Source organism: Amphibalanus amphitrite, unplaced genomic scaffold (assembly GCF_019059575.1).
Source record: "Amphibalanus amphitrite isolate SeventyFive unplaced genomic scaffold, NRLGWU_Aamphi_draft 000137F_arrow, whole genome shotgun sequence".
Classification (NCBI taxonomy): domain Eukaryota; kingdom Metazoa; phylum Arthropoda; class Thecostraca; order Balanomorpha; family Balanidae; genus Amphibalanus; species Amphibalanus amphitrite.
Window position 1 is genome coordinate 966,097 of NW_024881632.1, and position 16,313 is coordinate 982,409.

General features: G+C 48.4%; 1 protein-coding gene across 1 annotated transcript in view; it reads right to left on the reverse strand.

The window, feature by feature from the left end:
- LOC122382312 overlaps positions 1 to 15,311 on the reverse strand; it is a 41,836-nt gene extending 26,525 nt beyond the window's left edge. Inside the window, exon 1 of the mRNA XM_043367487.1 lies at positions 15,130 to 15,311. Coding sequence (XP_043223422.1) covers positions 15,130 to 15,208 — 79 coding nt within the window. The 5' untranslated portion in view covers positions 15,209 to 15,311. The remainder of the gene's footprint in view (positions 1 to 15,129) is intronic.
- Between the last annotated feature and the right edge of the window lie 1,002 nt (positions 15,312 to 16,313).

Here is a 16,313-nt window from a genome sequence, read left to right on the forward strand (position 1 = left end):
GGTCAGTGCGTTTATCTGCTCTAAGAGATGGAGAACGTTTGATGAGATATCAAAGGCGCTCAGTGATCAAAACATTTTATAAATTGTTACGTTTTTAGTATTGGACATACGTAAGTGTTACACAGCGTGGCACGCTAATATCACTTGTTTGTGGATATTTACTCGTGCTAACCGGACGGCGGCTGTGTTCCGTAATATCCACCGGATAGCGGCTGAATGTCGCGTCCCGAGCCGCCGCCCGCCGGCAAATGTCCTGCGTGGGCTGCTGCGGCGCGCCGGATTACGTCGCGCTGCACCGCCGCTCAATTTCCCCTGTCATCCCGGTGTCGGCTGACGCACCCCGGATGGCTCCATAAAGACCGGTGTGCGACCGCCACCCGGCGGCGGAAAGTCACTCCCCGCGCTCCTGCGTCCTCTCTCTGCCCCTCCAGCCTCTGTCCGTCGGCGCCCCTCTGTCCAGCGCGTCCCCAGACGGACCCCAGGGAGCGTCGGGCGCCGTCCGCGGCCGGGGGAGAGCCGTATGAAGCCGACAATGCTCTCCTCCGATCGTGATTGGTCTGCGCTCGAGCCGCGTCGCCCGCGACAGCTTCGTCAGACCGGAACGGTGACTTACTGCGTCGGTTTCGGTCAATTTCGGCGGCGGTTTATTGTTTTTAACGGCCGGCGACGGAGGGGCGCCGGGTCCCGCTGGGTCGGCGAGCCGAGTTATGGCCCGGGGAGGGCGGCCGGTCTGATTCAGCCGAACGGTTAATGCCGTCACTTACCGACTGTTAGTCGGCCTGCTCCGCACCTCCATCGCAGCCGGGTAAACAGCGCCCGGCTGAACCCCGTCCTCTTAGCCGCCCGTCCGCCGAGCCAAACAGACAAAGGAGCTTTCACTGACGGAGCTGCGCCACCTTCCCGAAGCAAATGGCCTGGTGAATGCAAATATGACCGCTTCTTTAGGGCCGCCCGTTGCCAGCGCTATTGGTGATAGCAGCTGCTGCCTGCCTGGCAGGCGAGACTAAGAGAAAGCAAGGTCACATAAAAATTAAACAGTAAGCGAGATGCCAAAACAATGCTCCAAGATCTTACCCAAGAGTAAAAGCAAGAGCAATGCTTCAAGAGGGGCTTAGTGTGATTTCTTTACAATAACGCCTATAACTAGACGATGGAAGCCCTGCAGTGCAGAGCACGCTAATCAATGCAAGCTTTAACGAACTTAGGTAGAAATATGCGCAGGTCAACGCCAGGTGTGGACCGTGTACTGTACAATGCTATTCGTGTCTAGCAATAAGTGTCATGGACTATGGCGGGGGTAAACAGTCGCCATCGTCCTTTGAAGAGCTGCACAATATTGTGAGGATTGGAACACCATAGAAGCCGTTCGACACTGGGTCCAACAACAATGAGCAGCATATTAACAGGTCATTAGCATACAAATGGCAGTGGAAACAAGCGGAATGGCTCGGTCTGCATCTGGAATTCTGAGAATGTTTGTCTGGATAGCTCAACTACTAAAGTAACAAGGTAGTTATTTGGCATGTAGCTAATGTAGCGGCTGCATTTTGGACCGTACCGCTGGTATGGGAGCATTGAGCAGCACCTTTCATACACCCTTCACATGTGTAGATGTTTATATGCATTAAAATCAGTATCTCTAGACATGGTCGTATGCACCTACGTATTGAACGGTCCCACACCGTAGCTACCAGCCCTCGATTTAATTACCCTCAAAATCTGTCATTACCTATATGAAGGTAAGCTATAGAAGATTGGGATTTTCACGCTGTGACCTGTGAGACATACCTACTAGCCCAGCGAGTGGAAATGATGAAATGAAATATCATTCTTGAGCGTATTAATCATTTCCGGCCTAAAATCGCAGTTATTCAGTTTAAAGAAATTGCTTGTTTAGATTCAAGATGTAGGTAATAGTTTGAACAAGATGTAAAATCTTGCGTGGCTTTGCTTAGTAGATAAGCAAAATGCAGTTAAAGCAGCCATTCCTGTATACTTTCAGCTGGTTTCATTTGCATGTGAGACTGAACTCGACAGCGAGCGCCCGGGGGGCTTCTCCTTTGAGTTATGTATGCATAACGCAGCATTAATCACTTAACTCATTTTCACTCGCGCTTCCCAGCCAGAAGCTGGGTTCCATCATTCTTGCTGAGGTCCTTTCCCTTTATTTGCTCTTTTGAGAGGAGCGTATAGACACCGCACTGAAGTATTGTTCGTCGGCTCAGTTCCATTGTGATGACCATCCTGGTTGGACCAACTCGCCGAATCGTGACCAGCCGAGGCCGTGAGCAGCCATTCACGACCTCATCGACTCGCTAAGGTCCGTCCGGTACTGTATAATCCCTCGGTACTCTATAATCCCTCGATGCTGTCTTATTCGCCCCGTACTGTCTAATCCCTTGGTGCTGTCTAATCGCCGGTAATGTCTAATCGCCGGTAATGTCTGATCGCCCGGTACTAACCGCTAAGTATCCACGGTCGGCCCGTTATACGGTAGGGGGACTGGAAGATCGTCATCGCCCTACCACAGAACTGGCACCAAGCACCTGACTCCACCAACCAGGATACCAGCATATACCCTCTAAATATGTATATCTAACTATGCACCGTAAATACGAGAGAAGGCCATCGCCCACAACGTTCATGCACGAGCAACGTGACTGATGCATGATTGGTCTGCGTATCACCATCTTTATGGCAGCATTGAAGATGTGTTGGTGCACTTTTACCAGCAGAGTGACATATCATCATTGGCGGCATTGTGATGACGTCTTACTACACGGAAATGGAGACTGTTGCCTACAATGCAAGCAAGACCTGATATCCATAACAGACCGCAGGCAGTGCTTTGATGTTTCGACTTCAATGTTTCATTTTGCTAACAAATCGATAACTGGTACTGAGGAAGTTGAGTCGTTACAGCAGGGGCATTCCACGTCAAATCGAACAAAAATCGGCTGTTTTGCACCTTACCATCAGCGATTTCATTATAAATTTGTGAGCGAGTTCCTGTGTGGCCCCGGACATTACATTGATGTTTTTTGCACATTCTGACCACAGGTCTTCTAAATATAGGGCATCAAATTTTTGCAAAATGTTGCACCTTTATATTTTTGAACGACCATAACTTTGGTTGTACCTGTTTGATTTGAATGAAATAAACCTTACTGTTTAGGTAATTTCTTAAGCATTTGTTTATAATTGCACCTACTTAAATATATGACCTTGAAATTTGCTTAACTCTGTTCTTAAGCACAAATATTGAAATAGCAAAAAACACGTCACCTCCGATTTGGCTCATTTTCATATATTTTATTGCCTACCATATTCTTAACAACCTGTGAAAAAATTAGAGTGGGCCATTCATAAGTTTTGAAGAAAATTGCACATACGCAAACGTATGTTAGCACGCGCAGTGGAGGGGGAAGAACGAATTTCGCCCACCCCTCCTGTTTTTCGCCAATATCTCATAAAGATTAATTCGAAATTAATTATGGCTACCTGTCAAGAATTGAATTGGACATCTCATCGTGCAAGCAATAAGAAAATCGGTTCACAACTGTTCTAGTAATAGCGGTGTAAAGTGAACATCCTGTCGCCGCAGCAACGCGGCGACTCGGCAGCCGGCGCCGACCGCTACGCGCCGCCTGAATTGTAGACTGTGCCGGGACGGAACTGAACGGTTCCGTCTTTACATCGCGCTCCCTACTGCTGATTACGTTTGATTCGCGTCAAATTTTGTGAGAAGACAATCTTATGGTCAGGCAATGTACAGGCAATCTTATGGTCAAAGAATTTTGAAAATCGTTTGGTAAACAATTGAAATATGAACGTGTAAACACAAAATTGTGATTGCTGCGTTTCCCGCATCGGCCGAGCCCGCCTCAGCCGGCGACATGTTACACTTAGCAGGCCTCTAACTGCCATATTTATTATTGGATTAACTAGAAATTCCCCATACATACTAAAAAATGCATGTTCTTTCGTATAATGAAGATCAAAAGACGTGAAGATATCGTTACGTGATAATGTTTTCGTTGAATTTACTTCATGATGCATTTCCACACGGCTCAAAATTCACCGCAAAATACCGTTTGCCTGAGACACTTTTACTATGGAACGTGAATGCTTGACTACGATGACTATGCATTTCCATTCTCGCAGAGTTTGGGATATCACTAATCAGCAATCATTCATTTCAGAAAGTGTACACAAGCAAGCATGTCTTGACTGTCTTTCAAGGTCACGCGCGGTTGCGTGATGTTGATGCATGAAAACGGCGTTTGCCGCGAAAGTTATGAATGGCCCACTCCAATTTTTTCACAGATGGTTAGGAACATTGTGACGGACATAATATGTAAAAATTACCCAAATCGAAGGTGACGTGTTTTTTGCTATTTAAATTTTTCTGTTTTAGTTCAAGGTCAAATGCATTTCAAGGTCACTTCAATTTAATTTTATAATTAAAAATCAAAGCCTTATCAATTGCCTATAAGACCCTGTTAATATCATTTTGATACCAGAAAAGGAGCCAGAGTTATAGCCACTTAAAAAATTGATGTGTGGCATTTTTCGCTATATTCGATGACCTATATCTCAGCGATACGTTATCAAATTTCGAAAATATTATACGTAACTCAGTTTTGAACCATGCCCAGTCTGCCTACAAATTTTCAGAAAAATCGAAGGGGATGACGGATTTCGGTGTTTGATTTGACGTGGAATGCCCCAGCATCAATCATACAACGAGCTGTAGTTAACTAAGCCCTTACAGTACCGCATCGCTTCGGTGTAAGATGTAATTTAAGATCAGGTCAAACGCGCGTCAAGCTGGGGCCGAGGGGGCGCTACTCCCCTTACTGGCCGAAGTCACAGCCGCCGCAATGCCTGAGCCAGATGACCCCGGCCACACAGCAGCTCCGACCTACTCTGGCTCCGACCACGGTCAGCCCCCTGCGGGAGTTTCTAGGCTAGTTTTTGGAGCTGAATTCGAGTTTAGCAGCCATTTGAACAACCGAAGTAATTTTGGTACCTTCATAATATGTTGCGAAGCTGTCAGAGACAGTTGACACCTATTACGAATACCCGGCAGGACCCCTTCTGGTTGACCTGACCTAACTTGACCCGACCTGGCCTAAATGCATGAAGACATCATCTGTGATCAAAACTTACATGACATTCGTGATCAGCACCCCGAAAAAAAAAACAATAACAGCCACACTTCACGACGTTCTAACAGGTCCCGATTTTCCCGACTTCTGGGTCATTGACTTGACATGGAAGGCCAACAAATGACCTAGGACCTTGAAACTAGGTATCGTCGGCTTCCTCTCGTCACCGGCAGCCCGTTCGTTTCTTTCGCGAAGCTCCAGCTCAATCAGGGGCGAAACGGCAAGGGGACCTTCCCCCCCCCCCCGCTTATACGTTCACGGCTGGCAAAACACCAATACGGGCGAGGGTTAGGTCATTTGGGCCAGGGTCATGAAGTTTCCATGTACCTAAAATCGATTGACTCGAAAGTTTTGAATTTTTCTCACGATCAGCCTTTTATGCGCGAGTCATTTGCGAAATCCGAAGGGGTCCAATGTCCGTGTAACTGTAGGAAACTGTAGCGGCTTCTTCACAGGTGCAGTGAGACTGTTCACAATTGCAGCAAACATTCCGCATACGTCCGATGTATAACCAACCTTCTTGAGGCGCGCATTTATTTGACGTCCTGTGTGCTGTTCAGACAAATGTGTGGTATGCAACGAAACGGAAACGACAAAAAAAGAGCAGATGATAATAAACAGCTGGACATAAAATTTGACCCTTGTTTGGTGTGACAGTTAACTCGTTTGATCTCATCTCAGTCAACAGTGGTTATGCTGAGTAAAGGACGAGGGTTTAAGCGAGGGTCCTCTACAGACATGTGCATGGATCCGAGTGATGGATGTGTGATCTCAGTGGATCTCAAGGCAAATTGCAAGTTAGGATCTATGATCCCAATGGATCCTGCATGAAAAATGAATCCTAGATCTATGAACTTATATGATCAGACGATAAATCGAGAACATGGATCAATGATCCGAGTGGATCCCACCATGCACAACATTTTAACCCGTGTTTCCGAGGTTTTCTATGTCAATAAGTGCCACGTCTATGAATTATGGCGTTCAAATCAATCGCATACACTAATAAAACCTTACTTTTGTAAGTCGGAGCAAGTGAATCTTAAAGATTTCTGTGTTGTTAACAAATAAGCGAGGATCTATGATCTCACTGGATTTCAAGTAAAAATTAAGAGTCGAATCTATGATCCATATGGATCCTTCAATAAGATTAAGAGCTGGATCAATGATCCTGTCGGATCCGGGATCAGGATCCATGGGATCAGATCCCAGATCCATTTTCTCAGATCCATGCACATGCCTGGTCCTCTACAGTTGAGGCACTGCTCTTGAGAGCCGGTTTTATCTGCCCCTCCCCCTCCCAGGTGGTGCTATGTCGCACCATCTTCCCATTCGACCCACTGCGATAGTGCGATAGTTCGCTGTGTGTACTGACGATAACCAACCAATCACATAACTGTACACTGAAAAAAATAATGACACCTAAAAGGGGTGTTTTTTGAAGCGTACCAAAAACGCGCAGTTTTCTGGAGTCCGATTACACCCGGAATCAGACACTTTCTAGGGTATTATGACACTGGTTGAGGGTGTATTTTAACACCGTACGTCGTCAAATGATTCCCGGAATCATACGCCTTATGGAATAAAAATACACCCCAAATCAGAGTCATAATACTCTAGGAAGTGTCTGAAGTGTCTGATTCCGGGTGTAATCTGACTCCTGGAAACTGCGCGTTTTTGGTACGCTTCAAAAAACACCCCTTTTAGGTGTCACTTCAGGGAGTAATCGGATCTTGAGGGTGTATTTTGATCCCACACGGTGTATGATTCCGGGAATCATTTGACGACATGTGGTATAAAATACACCCCAAATCAGAGTCATAATACTCTAGGAAGTGTCTGAAAAGTCTGATTCCGGGTGTAATCTGACTCCTGGAAACTGCGCGTTTTTGGTACGCTTCAAAAAACACCCCTTTTAGGTGTCACTTCAGGGAGTAATCGGATCTTGAGGGTGTATTTTGATCCCACACGGTGTATTGATTCCGGGAATCATTTGACGACATGTGGTATAAAATACACCCCAAATCAGAGTCATAATACTCTAGGAAGTGTCCACGAACCCTAACTCTATAGAGTTATAGGGTATAGGGTAAGACACTTTCTAGGGTATTATGACACTGGTTGAGGGTGTATTTTAACACCGTAGGTCGTCAAATGATTCCCGGAATCATACGCCTTATGGAATAAAAATACACCCCAAATCAGAGTCATAATACTCTAGGAAGTGTCTGAAGTGTCTGATTCCGGGTGTAATCTGACTCCTGGAAACTGCGCGTTTTTGGTACGCTTCAAAAAACACCCCTTTTAGGTGTCACTTCAGGGAGTAATCGGATCTTGAGGGTGTATTTTGATCCCACACGGTGTATGATTCCGGGAATCATTTGACGACATGTGGTATAAAATACACCCCAAATCAGAGTCATAATACTCTAGGAAGTGTCTGAAAAGTCTGATTCCGGGTGTAATCTGACTCCTGGAAACTGCGCGTTTTTGGTACGCTTCAAAAAACACCCCTTTTAGGTGTCACTTCAGGGAGTAATCGGATCTTGAGGGTGTATTTTGATCCCACACGGTGTATGATTCCGGGAATCATTTGACGACATGTGGTATAAAATACACCCCAAATCAGAGTCATAATACTCTAGGAAGTGTCCACGAACCCTAACTCTAGCCGTCTGTCCTGTCCAGTAACGACCGATAACATTGATATCGACTGTCGGTCCGTGTACAAGAGCAGCTGAGGTTTTCTGTGCGTGCCCTCTGACAGCTTTTCGTTGTTCCCTGTGAGGGTGCTGGGACAATTTACTCAGGGTCGCTGTACAGTAGCAACTGCGGGTCCCCGTACAACTAACCAACATACCCATGGGTATGTTCTGCTTCTGAAGCTTATAGGAACGATTAGCCAGACTGCAACGAGACTTTAAATGTAGCTTACATGTGTCTTCACCCTTGCAGCTACAATTTTATCTATTGACGATGACGTCTTCTTTTCAATCAGTCTTTATACCAGATATTGTCAAATGATTCTCGGAATCATACACCTTATGGGATCAAAATACACTCTCAAACAGAGTCATAATTGCAGTTGTTAACCACGTGACGCAAATAACAATACATGTATGTCATTCTTTATTTTATATGCAACAATAAATTCCAAAACATTTGGGCACGAAATGTATGGCGAAATCTAATGAAAACTTATCGTAAAGCTCATGGGTCCGTGACTCCATTCACCGTAAGGAATTACTCACATTTCAACAATGTCAATGTTCCATCAACCGGTGATTATTGCTACTTACTTAGGTAGAGTTATTCTGCTGCTTAATGACATAAAAACCTACCTCCGTCTCCATGGGGCGTTGCTATCTTGTCCTACTTCAAAATTTCGCCGAGTGCAGGGCGCCTCGTTATTTAAATACGCATGTTGAGCAAACTACAAATAAAATCTGAAGTCTATCGTTAAAGCACTATCACTTGAAGTAAATCTACACTTTAAACAACGTTTGGCGACATTACAAGCGCGTTAATTCAAATAAGTTCCTCTCCCCGCTCACACCACACGCACCCACGTGGGCACACTTCCGGCAACTGAAGTCAACGGCTTTCCTAACGGTTTTCCTGCAAGGTCGAACTATTTCATCTTCGTGGCGGACCGGCATGGCTAGAACACAAATGACGTCACACGACAATGCAGCTTGCTGATTGGCCGGCCATTGACTCAAACCACTGGACCTGAGCTGTGGTTCGCACCAGGGTTACAGAGTCAGAGTCAGAGTTGGGTGGAGTTGACAGAACTGTGGCCGGAGTCAGAGTCGGAGTAGACTTTGGAAGCCGGTACTGGAGTCGGAGTTTGAGTCACCGAAAATCAATTGATACCGCAGCGTATCCGGACAAATCTTTGCATGGCATTTCTTCGTCGCGCAATTCTTCGTCCGCAAAACTTCGTCCGCTCATTTCTTCGTCTCCGCCTTTCTTCGTCTTGCATTTCTTCGTCTCGCATTTCTTCGTCTCGCATTTCTTCGTCTCGCATTTCTTCGTCTCGCATTTCTTCGTCTCGCATTTCTTCGTCTCCGCATTTCTTCGTCCGCGCATTTCTTTGTCTCGCATTTCTTCGTCTCGCATTTCTTCGTTTTGCATTTCTTCGTCTCGCATTTCTTCGTCTCGCATTTCTTCGTCTCGCATTTCTTCGCCTCGCATGTCTTCGTCTTGCATGTCTTCGTCTTGCATGTCTTCGTCTTGCATGTCTTCGTCTCGCATTTCTTCGTCTCGCATTTCTTTGTCTCCGTATTTTTTCGTCTCGCATTTCTTCGTCCGCACATTTCTTCGTCTCCGCATTTCTTCGTCTCGCATTTTTCCACAAATCTTCGTCCGCAAATTGACAGTGCAGCCTGCTGATGGGGCTATTGCCTATTTCATCTTCGTAGCGGACCAGCCATGGCTAGCACCAAACATGTGCATGGATCCGAGGGATGGATCTATGATCTCAGTGGATCTCGAAGCAAACTGCAGGTAACAGGTTAGAATCTATGATCCCATCGGATCCGTCGTGAAAAACTCATCTTGGATCTATGATCTCATACGATCTGACGATAAATCAAGAACATGGATCTATGATCTGAGTGGATCCCACCATGCACAACATTTGAAACCATGTTTTAAAGGGTTTCTGTATCAATAAGTGCCACAAAACTATGGATTATGACGTGCGAGCACATAAAATCACTCAAACAGAACGGTTATGCGTTGCAACAAGTGTTTTTTTTTATTTCTGTGCTGACAAAAAATAAGTGAGGATCTATGATCTCACAGGATCTCAAGCAAAAAATGAGACTCCAATCTGTGATCCCTACGGATCTCTCGATAAATTTGAGAGCTGGATCTATCGGTTCCCCCTTAATTGAAGATGTTCCGCCGCTATACTGCTATCATGAACCCTATGGGTGTCATTTCACTCAGTTGAGCGTTTTCGTAATCCGTGACTCGCTTATTAGGTGTAATTTGACCCTCAGTGGTGCCATAACATTTCCGGTGTCATTTGAACCCAATGGGGCTCAAATGACACCGGAATATTATGACACTACCCAGGGTCAAATTACACTCAATAAGTCATTTGTACGGAATATTATGACACCACTGAGGATCAAATTACACCTAATAAGGGAGTCGTGGATTGCGAAAACGCTCAACTGTGTGAAATGACACCTATAGGATATAAAAACTCCTCATGATAGCGTCAAAAACGCTTAGATGTGTCATTTTACACTGACACCTTGCAGGATCTTTTGACACGACACCTAAAATGGGAGTCAAAATTTTGGGAGTCAAATGACCCTTGGGTATGTGATTCTGACCGAGATCAATTTACACTAAAAAATGGTGTATGGACACCGTTTTTCAGAATCGGATTACACCATGGGTGTCAGTTGATTCCCAAATAGGGGATCGTGATTCCCGGGGGGAGTAATTATTTTTCTCCGTGTAGGTAATGTTTGGCAATACGTCCCCCGATGCTTCCAAAGTGCTGGTTTGTTCTTTGAAGTGGACACATTTAAAATACATACATCAATTTTGAAGGGACAAAGCGGTGCTTCTCATCTCGCACTTTCATGGATTCATTGCCGGGGCAGCTTCATGTGGTAAGCGACCGATCATGTGAACATGTGGTTTATTATGTTTCGTCTATCAGTAATAGTGCATGCCGGATGAACACATGAACCAATAGGCATTGTAGCTATACATATTCGATCCACTGGTAATGCAGAAAACACATTTATATCGCCACATGCTAATTGATGACAACATGACGCCTTCAATGCACCAAGGCGATTGAAAGACGAAGCTACGGCATTGCCAGCGCCTTACTTCAGAATGTTAGCAAGGTAAGATTACGTACACTCGGGGGCAGATTGATGTTCCACCACTCCCTACCCATCGGGCTCCCATGGCTCAGCACTGGCTGCTGCCAGTGTTGCCTGCCCTCAGCACTGCTCAGCACTGCCTGCCAGTGCCAGTGCTGTCAGTTCTGCCACTGGCAGCAGCCAGTGCTGAGCCATGGGAGCCCGATGGGTAGGGGCTGGTGGAACATCAATCTGCCCCCGAGTGTACCTGGAAAGCTCGGAAGCAAACTCTTCCCACAAGCTTGTAGCATTGTGCGCTTGACTGATCTGTTTTATCCTTGGTAGGTAGGTAAAGGTATACTAAATACTAAATAGTCAACAACATGAAATCCTAGCTTTACCTTCCGATAGTGATACAGTATAATCTATGATAACTTACAGACATCTAAATTTGAGTTATGCGCACAATATAACTCCTTGCTGACAAGAATGAGTAATGAGCATATATAAAACAAAAGTGAACCGAATTGGCCAACGTTCTTATCAAAAGGCCGGCCGTTGAACCAGTAAATGTCATATGGGGAGAGGATAAGGAAGTGGCGTAGACTATGCACTGCAGTATCTATGTAGTATCTATGCAGTGCAGGCAGTGGCGTATCCAGGGGGGAGGCCAAGAGGCCATGGCCTCCCCCTTTGGCATCAAGCATGCAAGTGGGCCCTTTGGGTCACTTGAGTGCAGTGACGTACCCAAGGGGGGCCACGGGGGCCCTGAGGGGCCCCTGGTTACCTGAGGATCTACCTGGTCACCTGAGAGGCCCCTGGTTATCTAAGGGGCCCCTGGTTATCTGAGGGGCCCTGGTTACCTGAGGGGCCCCTAATTATCTGAAGGACTCCTGGTTACCTGAGGGGCACCATACTACGGGGGCCCCTGGTTACCTGAGGGGCCCTGGCTATCTGAGGGGCCCCTGGTTACCTGAGAGGCCTCTGGTTATGAGGGGCCCCTGATTACCAGAGGGGCCTCTGGGTATATGAGGGTCCCTTGGTTATCTGAGGGTCCCCTGGTTACCTGAGGGGCCCCTGGTTATCTAAGGGGTTCCTAGCTACCTGAGCGGCCCCTGATCCCTTGGGTGGCCCCTGGTCAGTGACCTGAAGAAACCCTGGTCACCTGAGGGGCCCATGCTTACCCGGGGAGTACCTGGTTATATGAAGGGCCCTTGCAGTCACATGAAGGCCCTTAGTTACCCGTGGAGGCCCTGGTATAACCGGCCCCTGGTTATCAGAGGGTCCCCTGGTCAGTTGAAAGGCCCCTGGTCACATGAGAGGCCCCTGCTCACCTGAACGGCCCCTGATCATTTGTATTCAATGGTATAGCCAGGGTCGAGGGGGCACGCTTCCGTTATAAGGTTTAGGGTCCCCTCGGGCCTAATGGGCCCTCCGGTGCCAATTGGCGGCAGAGGGTCCGCGCTGGCCACGCTTCAACTGGAAAGGACACCACAGGGCTTGTGAGAACACCCCATGGGCTCTTGTGTAGCCACACTTATCTCCAGAAGGGCCCCACGCCGGGTTCTGAGGGACCTTGCCGGCCAATGAGGGATCAACTGTAAGGGCCCATACCCGTTTGCTATGGCCCCACGGCCCACACCGGTGTTTCTGAGGGCCCTCGCCTGCGAGGGCCTTCACTACCACCTCTAAGGGTCCCACACCAGTGCCTCTTAAGGGCCTACTTTGGCGGTTCTGAGAGCCTCCACACCGGCGCCTCCGAGAGCCCTATGCCAGCGCATCTGACGGCCACTTATCAGCGACTCTGAGGGCCTCTTACCGGCCTCTGAGAGTCCCTTGCTGGCCTATGAAGGGCCACGAGTAACTTTCAGGGCCCCACACACGCCTATGATGATTGATGGCCCCACCAGTGTCTCTAAGCCCTAAGGCCCCCACAACGGCGCCTGTGAGGACCCCACACCAGCGCATCTGACGGCCTTTCACCGACACCTCTGAGGGACCAACGCAGGTGACTCTGAGGCGCTCGCTCGCTTCATTTCCTCGTAAAATACCGTGCATTTTATGCACACTTCTCAGGCAAAAAATGATATTTTTACCTGCAAATTTTCCACATTTCTCAGGGCTTAGGCAGACAGACAGACAGACAGAGGGGCCCGTCTGCAAGGGGGACCGGACCCATTGTGCCCAATCCCCTCATCGAAAGGTTCTGGATACTAGCTCGATTTGCTAGCTCGATCAGGGACGGTTGGACCCCCCTCCCCTATACGTTCGCGGCTGGCAAAACACCAATACGGGCGAGGGTTAAAGGCCGGCGTGGGTCCCTCAGGGGGCATCATAGGCTTCTAGAGACCGGCGTGGGCTAGAGAGCGGCATAGGGACATCAGAGACTGACTCCAAGGCTCCCAAGAGCCAGCGGGGGCTCTGTGAGGTCAGCCATAGTATGGGTCTCCTGAGGTCATTATGGGGCCCGGAGGCCAGTGTGGTTCACTCTGTTGCCGGTGTGGAGCTTTCAGAGACCAGAATGAGCCTTCAGAGGTCGGAGTGAGGCCAAGGTGGGCGACATAGAGCAATCAGAGTCTAGTCCTAGAGCGAAAACTAAAGCAAATAAAAAACTGTATGCCTACTGCTGAAATAAATTATACTCGTACACTACAGAGCTATCGATATCGATGGCTTTTTTACGTTTTACATTCTTTTTTAGATTGCCGAGTGTGCCTAAAAAGGCTCTCTCACATGGCGAAAGTGGCAAAGAACCGCACCTGGGCGTGGGTTAAGTACGCTACTACTGGGGCCCCTAAGGTAAGGGTGGGGCCCCTTGAGCAGGTTTGGCCTCCCCCTTTTCAAGATCCTGGATACGCCACTGAGTGCAGGGTCAATTATATGCAGCTGTAACGTATTTTCGCTGCCGCTGAGGAGCTCTCAGGACATGTGGTCAAATAACTGCGCTCGTAAATTTCACAGCAAGCCGGGCGGGCATGCGGCGGCATTCGGTCTGAGTTTGCAGCTCTCGACTGCCGCTGATAAGATGGTGTGTGGCAGCGGGTCAGACCAGCGGCCTCCGTGCTGTCAGGTCACATCTCGGTGGATCCGTCCCGCTCCCGATCAGCGGTAACTGCAGGAGGGGCCGCTCCGGGATGGACTGTACTACTATAACAGCCCTGGCAGGCTGCAGTGTGGGGAATAAAATCCTACTTGGACTAGTATATGTGCCGTGGTGTTGCTGGGTAAATTACTCCAATATATTTTTGCAATGAAAAGTAGCTCGTGAAAAACGACACATTTTGGATTCAGCTTAGTTTAAATTGGCATCATACACCACAATGTTGTCACAAGATCTGCTTACTATTCCGATTAATGTAAGTATGTGCCGATAGACTATGACACATCCATCATTCTACTCTGACGCCATTTTGCAACATTCGTTCATATTTCAGGGGAGTCGAGACAGCTGAGTTGCAGAGTGCGACTCTGAGCAGGGTGATGGCCGTTCGGCAGCCGTCATCGCTGCCAGTCTGACACAAGATGGGCAATCGGCTGTCAGTGGTCGGCAAATCTGTCTCAGCCGCCGCCCCGGGCCGCAGCGGACCGGGACTCCGACCCGCAGCGGTCGGCCTGTGACCGTCACAGGGCACAACAGGCCTGAGCAGAGCACCAGTGTGTGACCCACAATCACCAACTTATCAGTGACCCAGCTGATCTGTCAGCTCCAGAGCACCAGTGATCTTAGCTGATCCCATAGCACCCAGTGAACCCTCTGACCTGATAGCAACAGAGCACCAGTGTGTGACCCACAATCACCAACTTATCAGTGACCCAGCTGATCTGTCAGCTCCAGAGCACCAGTGATCTTAGCTGATCCCATAGCACCCAGTGAACCCTCTGACCTGATAGCAACAGAGCACCAGTGTGTGACCCACAATCACCAACTCATCAGTGACCCAGCTGATGTGCTAGTAACGAGAGCACCAGTGATCTTAGCTGATCCCATAGCACCCAGTGAACCCTCTGACCTGATAGCAACAGAGCACCAGTGTGCGACACACACCCCACCAGTGACTCCAGCTGACCTATTAGCACCAGTGACCCTAGTTGACACTTAAGCACCAGTGACCTCGGCTCACCTGACAGCACCGAGAGCAGCAGCAGCAACAGCAGAGGCGGTGCCAGGCGGCCGACGGACGGCGCCCCTCCACTGGCCATCGCGCCACCGCCGTCTCGGACGACCCTCCCCGTCGGCTCCGACGGCCCTCCCCCGTCGGCTCCGACGGCACGACTGGCCGACGGCCGTCCGAGTCGACGGCGGCGGGACGGAGCCGGTCGGCGGCGCGGGTGGCCAAGAGGGCGCCGGGAGAGGGGGTGGCAGAGGGGGGAGAGAGGAGCAGCATTGACACGAAGGAATGGAATACCGATGAATTGACTAAATGTTTATTATTTGGTCAAAATGCATGTAAAAACAGGGAGAGAAGAGAAGGGGGATTTACGATTTACGAGAGATCCATTTCCTACAACTAACGTTTTAACCCTCGCCCGTATAGGGGGGGGGGGTCGAACGGACCCCCCCATGGTTTTTCGCGAATAACTCGCGTAAAAAGCGGCCGATCGCGACGAAACTTTCAGTACCCTCGCGTTAATCAATTTTACACCTACCCTGAAAATTTCATGACCCTGACCCCAATGACCTTTGACCTGTGACCTACTTTTCGAGACCATGTTTGGCCGGAATCGCGATTCGGCGTATGTCGGCTCGCATTAGCCGCGCGTTTGCAGTCTTTTCGTGGTTTCAAGCGTTCAAACATGTGATATGATGTTGCCCCCATGCATTAGGGTGGGTGTCAAGGTCACCTGAAGGTCAGGTCAGGTCATTGACCTTTGGTGACCTCGGTTCACTTTTTCGAGTTTTACATGTTTCTAGGCCAGTTTTTTGAGCTGAATTCGAATTTAGCAACAATATGAACATTTACGAAGTAGTTTTGGTGCCTTCGTAACATGTTACGAAGCTGTCAGAGGCGGTTGACACCTACCAGGAATACCCGGCAGGACCCCTACTGGTTGACCTGACCTGACCTGACCCGACCTGGACTAAATGCATAAAGACATCATCTGTGATCAAAACTAACATGATATTCGTGATCAGCGCCCCGAAAAACCCCATAGCAACCACACTTTACGACGTTCTAACTGGTCCCGATTTTCCGACTTTCGGGTCATTGACCTGACCTGCAAGGTCAACCAATGACCTAGGACCTTAATATTAGGTATCATCGGCTTCCTCTCGTCACGGGCAACACGCTCGTTTTTTCCGCGA